The sequence below is a fragment of the Plasmodium gonderi genome (genome assembly GCF_002157705.1).
Source record: "Plasmodium gonderi DNA, contig: Chr12, whole genome shotgun sequence".
Taxonomy (NCBI): Eukaryota; Apicomplexa; class Aconoidasida; order Haemosporida; family Plasmodiidae; genus Plasmodium; species Plasmodium gonderi.
This window is the reverse complement of record NW_021628937.1, coordinates 568238-587683: the sequence shown is the minus strand read 5'-3', so window position 1 is coordinate 587683 and position 19446 is coordinate 568238. Positions and strand designations below refer to the sequence as shown.

Here is a 19446-nt window from a genome sequence, read left to right as displayed (position 1 = left end):
TCCTTCATTTCATATTACCCTTTTAAATCTTACATTCTTTTGTTTGTTTTTTTCCTTTTAATAAATCATTTTGTCTAACATAGCTATGTAACATTTTTAATTTCAGTATGTGGTAAAAAAATAATGATGAAGACAACACCCCTCCCCCCCCCCCCCGTCACTCTCTCTCCCTTTCGTTTACATATAAAAGAAATAACATGTTTGTCTGGGTATTGTTTTACAAAGATAAAGGCCTATTTTTGTATGTACCTATTTAGGCTTAAATGGAATAGAAACCTTTTACTCCTCTTCACCTTGTTTCATTTTATATCAACCCCCCACTTTTGAATTTTTATTGATTTTTTCAGATGATATTAAAAAAAAAAAAATTTTAAATGAAATAATATTATTTTTAATTTCTACACATTTTACATTCTCTTTTTCAACATTAAGAGAAAAAGGGTACCATGCATTTTTTAAGAAAAATATGACAAAAGTTTACACTTAATAAGGAGAAGCCAAAATGTAAATTTAAAAAAAAAAAAAAAAAAAAAAAAAAGCACGCTATATATATATGACTTGTTCATGCAAAAATTAAAAATGTATATATCAAAAATTCTAATATGACCTTAACAGTTCATAAAAATTTGTTTAATTTTAACTTTGATTATTAGCGTGTAACTGTTTTCTGGTTATGCCGTAAAAAAAAAGTGAACAAGATTGACTGCCAACAAAATATGTTTTTTCTCATTGTGCATGTTTCGCACGCTCTTTTACGAATTTGTATGTGTGTAAATAAGCCTATATTATTTGTACATACATATCCTGTTTATATCTATTTTATTCTCAAAAAAAATTCCACCTTAAAAAAAACTGTCCTTTTTCTGTGTAATTTTGAATTAAGACTAAATATTTATGTAGCATTTTTTTGCAAAATTTTTATATATGCAACAAATATAAGCCATAACGAAGAAATGTACTTAAAAATAAAAATGTATGCATGCAAGGGATTATAACCAAGCGTTGATGAAATTCATCCTTGCTTCACTTTATTTTTTTTTTTTTTTTTTTTTTGGTTTAAACAATTTCACAATTTTTTAAAAAAAAAGTCCTTTCTTTTTCATTGTAGGAATGTAATATATATAATATATTATATGTGCATATAAAAAGGCACATTGTGAAGAAACTTTTTTTCAGTAGGTGCTAACAAAGTTGACACTTCTTGATTTAGCCCCCACCACCTGTTGGTAATTTTTTTGTGCAATTATTAAAAAAAAAAAAAAAAAAATGCATGTAATGAATTTTGTGTGAAACAGTTGCACTAATTGTGAGGTGCAATTCAGCAGAGTTGTGAATTTTTTAAAAAAAGAAAAAAAAAAAAAAAAACACTCCTTATGAAGGAAGATACCATAAAATATGATTATATTACCCATAATTTCTAATTAAAATGATGTTACATATGTAAAAGAAAAGAAAATCGTACCTAAGAATTACATATAATTGTACATATATGTGAAATCTGCTAGGGGACGATTATTTTTTTTTCGTTTTATATCCTACTTGCATCTCAATTGAATCGCATGTGTATTCTGTTTGCATCTCAATTGAATCGCATGTGTATTCTGTTTGCATCTCAATTGAATCGCATGTGTATTCTGTTTGCATCTCAATTGAATCGTTTGTGTATCCTATTTGTATCCCAAATGAATTGCATATGTATCGTGTTTGCATACCAATTAAATCTCATGTGCATCCTAATTGCATCCTTTTTGTATCCTACGTAGCTACTTGTTTTCCCCATTTTGCTTCCTTTTTGTGATTGAGTTTATAGAAGATATTCGACGTATTTAAAACATTTCCAGAAACGAATAGGGAAAAGGGGAGGGAGTGTCAAGCACAGTATAGTGCACGAGAGAAAAATGCTGGAATCACTAGTTGAAAAGCTCCTGAATAAATTCCTTGCTCCATATGTGGAGGGGATTGAGCGGAATTTACATTTGGGTGTATGGTCAGGCAACATAGTTTTAGAGAACTTAAAACTGAAACCACAGATAACTGAAATATTAGACTTATCTTTTAAAATAATCCATGGAAATATAGGAAGAATAAACATACAAATCCCATGGAGTAAGTTAGGAAAAAGCCCGGTATGTGTACTAATTAAAAGTGTACACATTTATATAAAACCAAGAAGTTATAGAAAAAATGAAAATGTGATAATAGAAGAATTAAGAAAAGCCAAAATGCATAGATTGGAATTATTAGAAGAAGAAATTTCAATCATTAAACAGCAGAAAAATAGAGAAAAATCATCGGAAAAGTCTACACTTATTTTTAAATTATTAAATAAAATTATTAACAATATTCAAATAGATATTCAAGATATTTTAATTCATTTTGAAGACCCAGAGAAGAACTTTTCCATAGGATTCATCCTGAAGTCATCATCAGTAAAAAATTGTCTTAACAAGGACGAAAATGTCACAGAAGTTGCCAATTCGAGTTCTAACCAAAATGCAAATACAAACGTAAATGCAAATACAAACACGAATGCAAACGTAAAAGCAAATGCGAATGCAAATACGAATGCAAATGAAGAACATAAAAAGTTAAATCATATAATCGAATTCAAAGGGTTATGTATATACAGTAACAGTAATATAAGGAAAAAACGTAAAAGGAAAAAGTGGGAAAGGGAGAAAAAAAATAAAAATGAAAAAGAGGGGAAAAAAGAAGAGAGCGACAACTCTTTAAGTGATCCAAAAAATTTTCCTAAAAAAAAGGACATTGAAGAATCGCCCAATTCAGTAAACATTGGGGAAAATGCTAAAGATGAAAATGATGATTGGAAAAATGCATCATCTGTAACGAATAACGATATCAAAGTAAACAATGTTAATGAAAAGATGAAAGACTTTGATTTTTCTTCAAAGATGAAGGGTGATTTATCCATTAGTTATGATAAAAATAGCTATCTAACATTCGAATCGAAGTTAGGTAGTGGAGAGGAATGTGATGATGATGGTGATGATAATAATAAAGATAACTATTTGAAAAGAACACTGTCCCAGATTAGCCATTTTTTAAGAGATGACGATAATAAGATTTTAAATTATTATAATTTTGAATATTTAATTAAACCATTCGATTTAGTACTACCTGTGGAACAGTCTAGTAACAAAAAAGAACTAAAAGCAAAGTTAGAAATAGGTGAGAAATGGGAAGGAATAACATTAACAAGAACGCAAATTACAAAAATAATTGAAATAATGAATGAAGCGAATAAGTCTAGAAATCAAACGAACAAATTATTGCTAAAGCATGCTTGTACTGTTAAATTAGATATAGAATCGTTGAGAAATGAAACAAAAAATGAATTTATGAACTTGTACAATAAAGTTCTTGCAGAAAAATATAATATATCAACAACTGAATTGACAACAAAGGAATTGAATCGATTACAAATTTTGTATGATGTAGTTGGTGTACGACATTTGGCTAAATGGAGATTGCAATGTAGAAATATGCTAGAAAAAATAATAGAAGAGAAAAATTTAAAAAAAAAATATCTCTACGATTCTATCTATAAACAACAATCATGGTGGGCTTGGGTAACAGGAAATAAGAAAGACATTGAAAATAAGGTTCAAAGTATTTTAAAGAGTGAACAAGACATTATAAATGAAAAGGAGTTATATATTTTGCAAGAAGCAATGACGAATGATGATAATTACGATGTAGTCCTTCCAACGAAGTATGATTTTCAATTCAAATTAGCGAATTTTTCTATCAATGTGTATGATGATTGTAGAAAAAGAAGAAAAAAAAATGCGATTTTTCATTTGAACAAGGGAGAGCATGGAAACCGAAATAACCACTCTAATGTGATACAAGTTTGTGGAAATCAAAATGATGATAAGCTAATGAAAGGAATTTCAAAAGAAATGACAAACCATCAATACGAAGGAAACGAAGATGGTGATGTTATTACTAATAAATACCTTCATAGGAACGATATTAATGACGATATGAGTCAGGAAATGTTTCACAGTGGAAGTAGTTACAGTATGTTAAATAGTTCCACTGTTGTAAGTTCTACTAATTCTAATTACATTAAGGAAAAGATGAAATGTAAAGAAATTAATATATTGTCAATAAATTTTTATCAAATATATTCATCATTATCATTACAATCCGTTGTTGATCACAATGATAACGATAATTTTCAATGGAAGTTTATAATTGAGTTACAAAATTTTGTTGCAAAACATAAGAATAAAGTTTTTATGGAATTTCGTACGAATAAAAATTCATATTCGTATAATGTTAATAATACAGGAAGTACTATTTATCAAAACCCAATATACTATTCATTGATACATAGCCAAAGTTTATGTGCTTATGTAGAGATAAATCATTTAGTTACAGAAAAGGGAAATACATTATCTACTTTGTTAAGATTGAATCCGTTGGAACTTTATTTATCACCATTACTTATTAAAAATATTTTGTCTTTTGCGTTTCCTTTGATAGATATAATTAATAAGAAGCAAGCATCGATTTTGAAGAAAAATAAAGGAAAGGACTCTGTCATCATCTCTGCAGGAAGGGATGAAGAAGGGGGAGACTGTACTCAGAATTTCATCAATTCAGATTCTTTATTTTTATCCAAAAAGAGAGAGGAGGATACCCTCGATTTGGGTTCTAATGAACAAATTTCGTACAATACTCATGCAGAGGAATCCACGTGCAAGCAATTAGTTGGTAAGGAAGGTCTTGCGAAGGAGTCACTTAAGGATTTCCCAGATGAGGGAAATTACAAAGATGACGAAGAGGGAGAAAAGAAAGGAGAAGAAAAAGGAGAAGAAGAAGAAGGAGAAGAAGAAAGAGGAGAAGAAGAATACGATTTTCAGGGATACGAGTCAGAGTGCGACGAAATGGATGATGAAGATAATGAAGCATTGATTCATATTAAGAAAATGGAACACACAGAATTAATTGAGGGTCTGAAAGAAAAGGGGGAAAATGTATATAATAGAGCAGTACAACATCTACCTGAACTCTTCGAATTTTATATTCATATATGTGGTCCTATACTACATTTTGACAATTTAACAAATGGTATTGTTGAATTACATTTGGGTAATTTAATAGCAAAAACCGAATGCCCGTGTACATATCACAAGTTTAACCTTATATTTGAATTTAACGAGACGCAAATAACATGCTTGAAAACGTCGACTCATGATGTTCAGAGAATGTACAAGGGTAAAATTGACGCAGAGTTATTAAGTCGTAAGGAAGCGAAGGAGAAGGAGGAGAAAGAGGAGACGGAAGAGGTAGAACTGGATAATGAATATAAGGATCGAAAAAGGGAAATTGAAAAACAGGGGGAAAAAGTTATTGCAGGCGTTACACCTGATGAAGAGGTTTATTTGAATGAGAGTTACTGCAATAACATAAAAGAAAAGGCATTAGAAAATGAGAAATTTCACATACTACAGCCAATTCCTGTTAAAGTATATGTAGAATACAATTTGAAAATATTAAAAACTAATATAATTTTGGATGGAATATTTTTTCAAATTAATCCAGATGCAGTAAGCATCATAATGGCTGTACCAACATCTATCACTAGATATTTAACGCGGTTTTATTCAAAAAACAAGAAAGAAAAAGATTTGTTGAAAAATAGGAAAAGAATCTCCTCCGTAGAAAAAAAAGATATGTGTACTAAGGGGGAAGCAAATATCAGCTTGGATTTGCCATGCGTAGAAAAACATCCTAAAAAGAATAGCGAGTCCAGTATTGATGTTGTTGTCAATGTTAAAGATGCAAATATGAATATGACTGAATTTGGCAAAACAAATAAACTAGAGGAAGAATCCTTTCTTTATGATATCGATTTTTTAATTAAGAATTCTGCATTTTCGATTAAAAATGGGAAAAATAGAGAAGTTTTGAAATATGAAGCCTGTGGAATATCATATAAAAATTATTTACAGAAAAAGAAGAAGATCGTTAAAATTGAAATTGAGCAGTTATGGATTTGTGACCCTAGCAATAGACAGCCAATTTTTTTTACTTTAACAAAGAATGTGAATTCGAAGGATATTTTTCTCTTCAGATCATTGTCAACTTATTTGGAGGAAAAGCACAATGCAATGATTAAGGGTGTTTCTCTGGGTAATGCAGATGTTGCTTCAGTTGGTGCTGGCGTACTACCAGACAACCCCCACACGGAAAATGCTATCAGTGGTGATTCAGGCGTGAATAATAAAGATAATATATTAGATAATAAAATTGATAATAATAATAATAATGAGGATAAGGATAAGGATGAATCAGATTGCCTTGAGCGATTTCAGTCAGCTCAAAGAGTAGAAGAATATATGATGATGAGTTCATCCAATGAGGGACAGGAGTACACAGAAAAAAAGGATGATAATTTCCACCCCACCTCTTTTAACCCTAACTGTAGGGATGAAAAAATTTGTGAAAATCCTGTGGAAAATGGGGAATCCTCAAACGAGAAGAAAATTTACAGTTATAGGGATGATAAAAACACACATGTGAATATCGTTTCGAACGAAAGCAGAAATAACGACGTGATAGAAACAGGATGGAAGGATAGAAGTGAAGAAATGGAGAAAAAAGAAGAATCTAGGAGAAATGAAAATGAAGATCGAGTGGTCAATCATGTCAGTAATGATGCCGATGCAGATGCCCGTTGTGATGATGATGGCATTTACGAGGAGGAAGATGATGACTTTATGGATGCCATAGAAGAAAAACAGCTGTCCATAAACCTGCAAATTGTACAGAAGAAAAATGAAATCAATAAAGCCGAAACTCATATTAATTTCATCATAAGTGATATCGAATTGCACTGGAAATATAAGACCATAAAGCAGATATTTAGAACGATGAAAGAATACAAAAAGAAGTTGCAGTATGGAATAGAAAAGGATATGAAATATATAAAAAATAAATTAAAAAATGAAATGGAGTTGAAGAATTATAAAATGTTTATTTCTGAGCACACTTTGAGGAGTGTCCAGGAAACGTTAAAGAATGTGAAAAATTCTCTCAACATTTTAGATCTAGAATCCACAAAAAAAAATGATGAGGAGGCAAACATAAGTCTCAGTGATTCCGTTGTAAAAACAGCTACTCTAGATCCTGGCAAAAGAAAAATTGCGAATTCCTATTTGTCTCCTGAAAAACAAACATGTATGGAACACATGAGTGGTAATAATTGTGCAATGGGGAAAAATTCTCCAAATGTTGCTGACTACGATACTGCAGCACCGGTTGATATTGGCACTAGCACTAATGAGGTTGATATTGGCACTAACACTAATGAGGTTGATATTGGCACTAACACTAATGAGGTTGATATCGACACTGCCACCGATGACATTCTTAGCAATGGACTGAACAATACATTACCGAAATTGCAGGGACAGAAGAGCTCATACGTTAAGTACTTTTTCAATTGTTATATCAAGAGTGCGTCCCTTGCCTTCTGGCAAAAACGGAAGATTTTTTCAAAAATTCAAGTAAGCAATATATACTATGAAAACAAGGTGTATTTAAATTTTGATCAGAAAATGTTTGTGAATATTGAAAAAGGTATTATATCAATAAATAGTAAGAATATAATTTCCAATAATATTGACGATTATACATATGATTTATTTATTTCTAAGAAGAGCAAAAAACACAACTCAACTGATATGGACAGTATAAAACAAAATGAGGAATGTAAAGTGGTAAATATGAAAAGTTTATGTGAGAGGAGAAATAGTAAGGATATTTGGAATTATATCAATGTCGATAATTTATCTGAGGAAATAAAAAAAAAAAAGAAAAGAACAAATAAACAGAAAAAGCATGATTTATTTGTGGGAAAAGTAAAGGTTTATAATGATAAGAGAAATTATAATATATGCTTACTGTGTGATATATCAAGTATATACTATATTTTTTATTTACGCGATTTAAAATTATTTTTGGAATATTTAGATGATGGTATATTGAATGTATTTATAAGCAAATCGTACAAGAAGGTAGTCCAAGTTGCTCAGACGAAATATTTTCTCTTTCATTGCACCATTCTGGATCCTGTCGTTATTATCCCCGAAGACAAAAATATAATATACAACTATCGTGGAAAAGTGAAAGACACGTCTATGTGCTCCAAGGTAAGCAGCAGTCTTGGTGAAAAAGTGGGAAATGCCAAAGGGGATGAAAATGCAAAAGGGGATGTAAATGCAGAAAAGGACAATAACAACATTCCGTATATCGAATCATATTTAAAATTCCATATAGATACATTAAAATTTAAGAATTCATACACAGTTAATTGCACCGAGGAGATTATACTAAATCAGAGGAATGAGCTGAATGAAAAGAGGAAAAAAAGGAGAGATAAACGATTAAGAGGTGTTGGATGGAAAATCGAAAGTAAACAAGAGCAACAAAGAGGTAATGTAAGTAGCGATAAAGGTGGTAGCAGTGCACCAAAAGTGACCAAAGAAATTGACTCACTGAGGAAAAATGAAAACAAAAATAATGGAATTGCAAATGGGGGACAATCTAAGTACGATTTTACATTATATATTGATCTGTTAAACATTGAAAGTAGAGCGTGTGAAAATGGAGGAAGCACAAATATAGAAGGAAATATATTACAGAAAGTGAACATAGCTTTATGCTTAGTCAGCACTAAGGATGGCGTTTGCATTTATCTTAATGGAAATAATTTATATCTAGACTTGACTATATTTCAGTTATCTTTTTTGTTGGACATAATTAATGAAAATTTCTGCTACAAGGGGTATTTTCCAATGTGTTTTATTTGTGACAAAGGGGTAGACATACACAACATGTTAAATGTTGAATGGTTTCGAAAGGGAAATATCAACTTAGGGAGTTTGAATATGAGAAGTGGTAGTAGCATGGCCAAATGTACCGGAGAAGAGGGAGAAATTGAGAAATATAGCGGAAATCCTAACAGTCATTCTAACGGACATCTGGGTGACGAGCCAAATAGCCACGTTGATTCGACCATTTCTAATCTCAAAGAAAACTTAGATCCCATGAGTAGTGAGGATAGAGAGATCCCAAAAGGGGATACAATGGATGGAAGTCCAAGGAGCAAGGAAATAATTAGGGAATCGAAAAATGAACCCATGAGAAAGAATGGGTTGAAGTTATACGTGTATATAAACTTGGAGAGCCTAAGAATTAAAACATCTTTTGATGTAAATACACCAATAGCTGTTATAACGTTTAAGAACATAAGCATTTCGTTCCATCTAGTTCTTTTAGATTTTTACTATATTTATTTTTTTGATCTTTATAGTAATTCTCTATATATTGATGATGTGAGGAAAAATTCTATCAACTATTACAAGAGGGTGGCATACTGTTGTATTCAAAATGAAGTTGACAGAATTAATAGGAAGAAAAAGTCTAAGAAATCACATATAGTACGGAATAATGTACAGAGCAATGTGTCTTCACTAACAAAGAATAATAACGTGTCATTGAATAGCATTTCTTTAATTTCCAATCTGGATGAGGAAAATAACATGAGCAGTAACCAAGTTATAAGTAGTAGTGCTCTATTTGAAAATACAACCTCAGGAGAATGGAATATTATGACAATGGATGATAACCATTCCAAGAATAAGAGTTTTAAAGATGCCGCAGATGATTATAGATCCTCCTCCCAAGAATTAAATGACTATAAAATATTACTAAGATACATGTTCGAGAATAACGTATTTTTGAACGAGAAAAAGAAGAAAAAGAAGCAAAAGGGTATAAAGATAAAAATTAACTCTTTTATAGAAGACATATTGTTAAGTATAGAATTGGATGATGCTTATATTTGTTTTTTTTTTATTATTTTCATAGATATATATAAATTTTTATCTATGGGTTTCAAATTGAGTACTTTGCATTTATACCCTAAGCCTTCCCCTTACATTGTTTCGTATAGAGATAGTGGAAAAAAGAAAAAAGGGAAGAAGAGTGATATGCAACATAAACAATCACATAATGACGACTTGCCCAGTGAGAGTAAAAAGGAATTCAATTCTAAGGAGCAGAAGATTAACACACATTCAGAAATTAATCAGTGTAGTAAGAATTTGAAAAAATACGATTTTGAGAATATTATGATAGAAGAAGATGTTTTTAAAATGGGGAAAAACGAATCTGAGGATGATGTAGAAAATCATGTGGATGAAGGTTGTTTCTTATCCGATGCCAAAGAAGAAGAGGAAAAGGAAGAAGATACTTATTTAAAAAGAAAGAACAAAAAATATAGAGACAAGAACCTTAGCGACCCATACAAGTTTATAAGAGAAGGAATGAAAGATGAAAAAAATCAAATTATAACAAATATTAATGAGATATTGAAGTTAGATAATAAACCTACTCATATAAATTTTAAAGTGACAAATGGAAATTTTATAATTTTTACAGATTTAGAAAATGTAGCACATCCTATTTTAATGTGGTCAAATAATTTTGTTTTTTCCTTTTCTCTTTTAAACAAGTGTATAATTTTTCGAAAAATTTATGCCATAGATAGTAAAATAAATAGAATTAATTATGTAAGTAATTCACAGAACAAGGAATTTAAGAGAAGAAATTCCAAAGATGTGTCCAATCCATTGCACAATTATCACAAGAAGAAAATATTGTTGTGTGATAATTTAAATGTAAAGGGTGAAGCGTTATACGAATCGGTAGATACTAAAAAAGAAAATTATATTTTAAAACCTAATCTGAAAAAAAAAGATTATCCAGAATTTATATCTGTTTTTGAAGTAGACATAAACATAGGAAAATTTGACATACGATTGTCAAATGATGATGTAGAAATTTTGCTAAGAGCCTCTTCCACCCTGTTTGGTGATGTTCCTAGTTCATACACGAATATAGCCATAGGTACAGTAATACCCCCAGTGAAATTTATACATAGAAAAATAAAAAACAAATTTATGAGAAATAACATTTATTTTGTAATGAAACAAGTGGGAGATAGTGAATTGAGCTCCTCCAATAATTTACGTGTTACTAATATAAACAAGTTAAAAAAAGGGATGATAAGAATTAGAACGAAGGAAAAAATTCTGCCTGATGGTGTTGCGGATTTGAAACATAAGGAAAAGGCCTTAATGGATGGGGAAGATATTTCAGCAGATACATACAAACCTGGTACAGAAAAGGGCATAATTCCAATTTGTATGGAGAGTAAAGGTAATGTGAATTTTTCTGAGACGAAAAATAGAGTGCTTGAGTCGTTTTCATATAATATGTTATCTGAATTCTCAATTGATTCTAATTCGATAAGTTGTTCAGATTCATCGTACACAGAATCGTATGCATCTAACAGAATTTTCATGAGGAAATCTATTAAAGAGAACGAATCGGAATCAGAACTGAACAGGAATAATAACGAGACAACAAATACGTATAGAGATATTAAAATAATGATAAGGTTACATAATGTGAAGTGTACATTTATTGATGATATAAGAAATTCTATTGTTCCAATTATTAGAATGATACTAAGTATGAATATTAGTTTAAATTTTTACACAGATGAGTGTTCTTACAATATAAACGATTTAAATTCTAAGGTAGAATATTTTAATAACTGCATAGGAGAATGGGAACCATTTCTTGAAAAATGTAACATATCTTTGGATGTCCATAAAATATTATCAAATGATATGTATAGTGAAGAATCAGAATATAGTAAATCCCCAATCAGTATTATAAAAATAAATAGTGTTAAAGCTTTATGGTTTAATGTAACCCCACAGTTAATAAATTTGCTATTTCTGTTTCTTCCACTATTTACTGAAAAGGTACTTAATGGACTAAAGAAAAAGGAAAATAGACTCATGAATAGTAACACATATGATATGAGCGAAAATCAAGCTGTAGAATTATCCTTTATGAATAACAATTATGATGGGACGTCGACCGAGTTAGATGATAAAAAATTGAACATAAAATGTAAAAACATTTATGAAGATTGTTCCTCTGTATTTGAATCAGTATCAGGTGACATGGATGTAAATAAATCTACTGATTTTCATTTGGACGATTTTCTAAAGAAGGAAGTAAATCGAAACAATTACAATTGTGTGAAGCATAATTCTGTTGTATATTATGTCAATTTAACTAGTGACTATTTTTACGCCTTTGTAATGCCAGAAGGCAATATTGAACAAATGAAGAATAAACGTGCATGTGCAATGTTAAGGAGTAAGTACAAAATTGTGAACGAAAGAGGAACTCCATCTGGTATAAGTTCCATTACAAATGGTGTCAAATTGGCAACTATAGAGGAAAAGGAAGGGATAAGAACGAAGCAGGTAGAGGGAGACTCAAAGTCAGTATCTTCATGCAAATTGGGGGAGAAACAACAGCAGCTGCATGGGGAGGGAAGAGATAAGTTCACAAGGAATGGTCATGGGAGAAGCACGCCGGAGGTGTTCGCGAAAATTATCACGACAAAGGAATTAATATCCCTAGATCGATTACTAGTTAATGAGATTGCTAATAATTCACTGATAGAGAAAAAGTACATGTACTTGTACTTGATACCCATTCCACCTACTAATGTAGTGAACGCAATTCATGATATGTTTCCCATTATAAGTAAGAAGGACATTGTTCTTGATTTGATGATAACAAAGAATCCCAAGAAGACAATTGATAACTTAGTGTCATACAATCAAATTAGAGGAGGCGAAAATAGGGGAAGAAAATATGTTAATAGGGATTTCAGCTTGGATTCGATTGCAGGGGCAGAATTTTTCACAAGAGGAAATATCAGCACAGGAGTGGCAGGAGCGGCTGGAGCGACAGGAGGAGGAAGAAGAAATGAGGCAAAATCAGAAACGCTTGGATTGGAAGAAGGGAATGATATAGAGGAGAAGTACAACGGAAGTATCACTGCAGAGGAAGGAAATGCAGATGAAAGGAATGCAGGGGAAAAAACGATAGAAAGAACGGAGATTGGAGTGGCAGAAATTGAAAAAACGGGCTGTAGTGAAGTAACAGAATTGAGAAAGGACAACAGTAACTCGTCCATTTCGAATTATGATTTATCTTGGGAGGAAGAAGATGAAGAGAAGGAAATTCAAGATGAGGAAGAAAGTTCGACCGAATGCAGTGTTGACAATGAAAAGTTTGAAGAAATAAATTCATTTGAGGAGAGGCATAATAAGTGTGAAAATTACTATTTTAAGTATAAGCAAAGAAAAGAGAAAGATTTAGGAAATTCCACTTTTGCACCGAATAAATTCGTAGGACCTTTTTTAAAAAATTGTGAATGTGTCATCATAAACTTGATTAAGAATAGCTGCACAACATTAGCCACATCAATGAAAAGTAGTAATGTGATTCATTTATTAAAACCCCGTGATTTTATTTTTGAAGAAAAATCTAGGAATGCTGTTATTATTAATAATAGAGGGAGGAAGTGCAATAAGATTTCGAACAGCCTAAAGGATGAGGAGAAAAAGAATGATGCACTGGTGCAAAACTTGGGAGTTCAATTAAATAAGGAAAATATAGAAAAGGTGAATAAATGGGAAATGTTGAATGAAGAGTTGATTAAACAAACCAATATGGCATACAGGCACAGATTGAAACATAATTATTTACCTCAAACTTCGCTTAGAGAGACAGTATGTGAAATAATATCTCCCATGCCGAATTATAAAATATTGTTCATGTCCTCAACCGTTAGAATTTTAAATAAATGTGGTATTCCATTAGAATTTTGCTTTTTTGATGTAACAAAAAATCCTATTTTATTAACATCTCTGGAGAATAGAACAATACCGATTAGTACACTGTACCCAAACCACAGTGATTCATTTAAAAATTACAAGGTTTCTAATAGCTTGAATATAAATCCAAATATAAAATTACGGCAGAAGAATAATAACCTCAGCTTTACAGTTATATTGAACCATGAGCATTTATTGTCAACTCCAGAATGTGCATTTTGTGGCCCATCGCATGTGTATATGTCGTTCAAGCCGATCAATTTGGTTAGTGAGGAAAATGATTATTATGAAATTGTGAGTTCTAGAAGCGTTACTGAGGGGAATGGAAATGGAAATGGGGGCGAAAATGGGAAAGAAAGAATTAGTAGTAGGAATGACATAAACGAATTGTCCCAGCTTGATTATTCTAAAAGAAAAGCACAAAGCTCGAAGGATGAACTGAAGAGGAATAATTGTGATGATGATAAAGAGTGGAACGACATGCTACTGTCAAGGAGAGGAACAAAAGAACTTCTGGATACTTCTTCCATTAATTGTGAAAAGGGATGGTCAGACATTTTCAGCTCTGATGTAAATCAAGGGACATATGTGAAAAAGTGCCAACTTCGGGATAACAATAATTATTTATATTTTTTAGTAAAAATTGAGAATAAAATAAGTGCCTTACCAGCAGAGAAAAATATAAAAATCATTACAATATATCCACATGTTAGTGTAGTTAATGCCATTCCAGCATTGGTAGACATTATTATAACTTCTGAAATTTCTGAGGAGAAGCAGAACGATTATGTTTATGAAGAAAAGGGGAAAATCGATACTTTAAAAAACAATAAGGTGAGACTGATGAGACAGTGTGAAGAGATAAATGCATATTTAAGTAAAATTGCATCAGTAAAGATGTCCAGCTCGAGAAACAGTTCATCAGGTGGTATTGTTAATACCTTTGGTGACGATTATGTATTGGGAAAAGGTGCAATGAACAATGAAGGTATTTATATGCAGGAATTAAATCGGTTGGAAAATGAAATATGTAACATTGAAGAAGAAATAAAAGAGAAAAAAAAAAAGATATCTTCATGCACATCAAATATGGGATATGTGAATAAACGGTTGAATCCATTTTCCATTTTTTATATATACGAAATTAGGAAGTATAATTGTTTAAATATGAAGATGAAAATTGGGAATTCTCAATGTGAATGGTCCGAAAAGCTTTATCTAGTGGAAGATGATGAAGAATCTGTTATGAGATTTACTTTAAATTTTAAAAGATTTGCATCTGTGGAAGTAGAGTTAATCAAGAATTTTAGTGGATATTTTAACTCATTAAGTAGTATAGTTGGAAATAAACAATTGTATATTTTTTCTCTACCACGATGTTTTATTGACAGAACGGGGTTAGGGATTAAGGTAATAAATTCTAATAAGTATTACCCAATTATAAACGGAATAACATTGCTAGGTGACAATTCACAAATCGATTTGTTATTACCTCATAAAACATATAACAATGAATTCTTAAGATCATGTCGAAGTGGAGGTAAAAGTTACGATGGTGTTGGAATTTACGGATCCAATGATTATGATGATATTTTTAACGATTTTAATTATCCTACTCCTGTTGATAATTCACCGATATTGTTTAAGGCCACTTTACCACCCATTGGTAGTTATACAGAAACTAGTGTCGAATGTAAGAATTTTTTTTACACATTTTGCCTGAACACAGAAAAAATTAAGACAACAAATATACCTTACATCATCAGCCGAATAGTAACAGTAGTGCCTCAGTTTATTATCAGCAACAAGTTGAATTATCCCATATTGATAAAGCAGTTTCAAATGGATAAGGTACAAGGAATAAGGAAGAATGATACTTGTCCGTTGTATTTTCCCAAGAAGCAGAACATTTTGCTGTTTCGATTTAAGACTTTGGAGAATGTGAAAAATGATGCTCATGCTGGTGGATATGTTAGTCACCATGATAATAGCCACCCTAGTGACAAGAACAATAACGAAAGTAGGAAGAATAAATGTCAGGCTGAGGAGGGAAACAAAATGGTGCAAAATTACAATAAAGTGACTAACTCAAACGGAAGCCCATTTTGGTCGTCGGTTATATTCCCAAGTGAGAATTTTGTAGGGACAAATTATATGGTAGTAAGCAATCATTCAAAAAAGGAAGAGAAATCAGACGTTTATATTATTACATGCATACCTGATTTGGGATTGAAGAATATAATTATCGAAAAGTTAGACAAGAATATGAATAAAGGATTTATTGCTTATAACTGCTCGAGGTTGGCAAAATATTTTAGAATAAGAACCTTTCATGATGATATGAAACATTTGAAACAGGTTGAGGATGAAAATTATAATTTTGAAAAAAATATATTATTTAGAAATTTTTTAAATTCAAGCGATATTGAACATTATTTTAATATAGAATATGATGAGCATATGTATTTGGGTTGGGTTAATCCGTTTATATATGTAACAAGAAACATACAAATCGAGATTGTTCTTCATAATATGAAGACCATTCCTAGAATTCCTTTCATTTTGAGGTTTGCACAATTTAATTATTCTCAGAAAATATTCCATGTATATTGTCATGATGTCATTTTCATTATTTCTATAGAATATATACAAGATTTGATAACAATAAAGTTGAAGCATCGAATGAATATTGTAAAGGGGGTAATACATGAGCCTACTTTTTCAGCTAGTGGTGATTATGGAGGTTGTGACAGTAGTGGTGTTGTTGAACGTGTTACGTCTACTTATGACATTCATGATGGGGAAAGAAGTTCGAAAAATTCTTTAGATATACAAAAGGAATATAATAAAATAGAAGCACTGGTAGATGGGTACCAGATGAGTAGGAAAAATAGCAATGAAATAAGCATGACCAATGCAACTTCCCTCAATATTATGAACCCTTGTAAAGATAGCAGTTACATTCAGAGAAAAATGATTGGAACGAATGAATACAATTATGTAAAGTATGGAATTGACAGAGGAGTAGTAGTAGTAGGTGGTGGTGGTGATAGTAGCAACAATAGCAGCTTCAGGAACAGCTACAATGGATACAACAATAAGAACCACTACTACTACTACCAGCATCAGCAGCAGCACCATCGACAGGAGGAGGAAAATCATGGAAATAAGAAAGAAGAATCAGTAAAAATGATCAGCAGCACATATAAAAATGTACATATAATAATTAATATAACCCAAATAGGAGTAAGTATCATATCTAATATACTAAAAGAGGAAGTCTTTTTTATTGAATTGTCTAAACTGTGTGCATTATTTTATATGAAGAATGAAGAAGAAGTAATTGATATAAAGATTACGGATGTACAAGTAGATTGCCAATTAGAGTCTTGTGAAAAATGTGTACTTTTAGCAAATCGAGGGATATGCACAAATGGTGACAGTGGTAATGCAGTAGGAGGAATAACAGGAGGAGGAGGAATAGTAGTCGGTGGAAATAGTGAAAATGAATTGAAAAGAATTAAAAGTTCATATAATCAAGGTTCAAAGATTGATAATAGAACAAGCGACAGTAGTGTGCTTTGTGGAAAAGGAAGTTATTACATGAGTGAGATGGATGAGGTGTACGATTGTAACAATAGAACGAGTGCTATGAATCGTGGGACCCGAGGAGTATTTCCTAATAAGGGAATGATGTGTAAGAATCCATCAGAAATGAGAATTGTGAAAAGCTTAAATAATACAAATGAAGAGAAAATATTTTTAAACATATATGTAGAGAGATCTTTTATATCACATAAAGATGTAATTTTTAAAAAAATACAAATATCTTTAGATGATATAGAAATTGAGATGGATGCAGAAACGTTAAATGGAATTAATTTACTCATAGCAGAATATATAGAAGGAATAAGTTTGGTACAGAAGAAGAATTTACTTTATGAGGAAATACAAAAATGGACAATTCTACCTGTATATGTAAATTATAAATCCCCAGATATTCCTTTAGCTATAAATATACAATATATGCAAATAGATAAATTTACTCTCATAGTTTGGTGTTCATTTTTATTAGATAAAATGCACATGATGAGTGATTTGTTAAGGATCGGTTTGAGAATATTAATGGTATCAGGAAGATTGGAATTGTTAGGTGCACCTGTAGCATTAAATCAAGAAATATTTAATAATATTCGTGCTAGTTTAAAATCCTTTTATGCATTGTTAAAGGACAAGTATAGTCATTCTATATTGGCTTGTTTGGGGTTCATTGTTGGATATAGTAGTCTAATTAACATACCAAAAATACCATTAGAAATAGGTAGAAATACTATTGGTTTAGCAGTATATGCAGTTGATAATGTAAGTGTTGGTATAGGTAGTTTTTTGTCAAATTTGACTTTTGATTCAGAATATATAAACAGGAGACAGAAAGAAAGAAATTTCAAAACAAATACAAATATGAAAGAGGGATTACTAAGTGCAGTAAAGAATATTGGGGAAGGGGTTTTAAGTTTATCTAATATTGTTACAAAACCAATTGAAGGTGCACAAAAAGAAGGAGTTGGAGGATTTTTTAAAGGTATAGGTAAAGGGGTAGCTGGATCATTGGTAAAGCCATTAGATAAAGTAGGCCAAGCTGTTTCAGATGTAACAAGAGGTATAAAAGCAGAAGTGTCTAAACCTATTGGAGGTCATAAATATAAAACTAAGAGACACAGAAAACCTAGAATGCTATGGGGAGAATATGGAAAAATAAAAGAATACAATTTACATGAAGCTGAATTAAGAGAATGTTTAGGTCTGAAATTTTCTAAAAATATTATGAAATGTTTGACTATACATAAACAAGAAAATCATCCACCAGCTCATTATTCTATGTTATTTTATCCAAAGGTTATTATATATGCCAATTTATATGCAAATATGTGTGTTAGTACTAAAAATAATGAATTTTTGAAAGATAAAAAAGTAGGTTCTGCTTCTGGTGCTGGTGCAGCAGGAGCCGGAAGTGGAGGTAATGGTGGTGGGGGTGATATCGTTATTTGGTCTCTTAAAGTTGAAGACATTTCAGAAATAAGGGCTTCAAGCCATGGTCTTATAATAAAAACAGGAAATTCCAATAATCTTGTGTATAAAATTCCTTGTAACAATGCGTTACTCATAAATAAAATATATCACGAATTGCAAAATTCGAAAAATTCCATAAACTCTACCATCATCCTTGGAGATGACGACACTGTATGAAAATGTATTGGTAAACTTGGCTTTCTACAAATCACAAACGCACGTTCCTCCGGGCTATAAGCACCGTTTGGAAGAACCTATTTTTCTCTGTGCGTACACACGTTCAGGATTCCATCAGGAGAAGTTCAAATGTATGATCGTGTGGCAGTGTGTAAGTGTGACAGTTTGACCTTTTTTTTCTTTTTTTCCCTGTATCTCCGTATGCACGCGTGTGTGTGTGTTCAGTGTATGTTTTCACACACATATATGCATACATATTGGTACACTTTTTATTTGTCCCGTTGTTGCATAAAACCGACTTTTTTGATTTGATCAGAAAACTACCATTTTTTGCATCTTACATATATGATAAACTTACAGTGACATGTTTGTGTCCATGCTGTTTTTA

At 31.3% G+C, this 19446-nt stretch overlaps 1 protein-coding gene across 1 annotated transcript; it reads left to right on the top strand.

Moving 5' to 3' along the window:
• Window positions 1-1898: 1898 nt before the first annotated feature.
• On the top strand, window positions 1899-19058 carry PGO_121030 (hypothetical protein, conserved; the record flags this gene model as incomplete). The annotated part of the gene is made up of 1 exon (XM_028688899.1): window positions 1899-19058. The coding sequence occupies one exon, from the start codon at window positions 1899-1901 to the stop codon at window positions 19056-19058; it is 17160 nt and encodes a 5719-aa protein (XP_028544700.1).
• Between the last annotated feature and the right edge of the window lie 388 nt (window positions 19059-19446).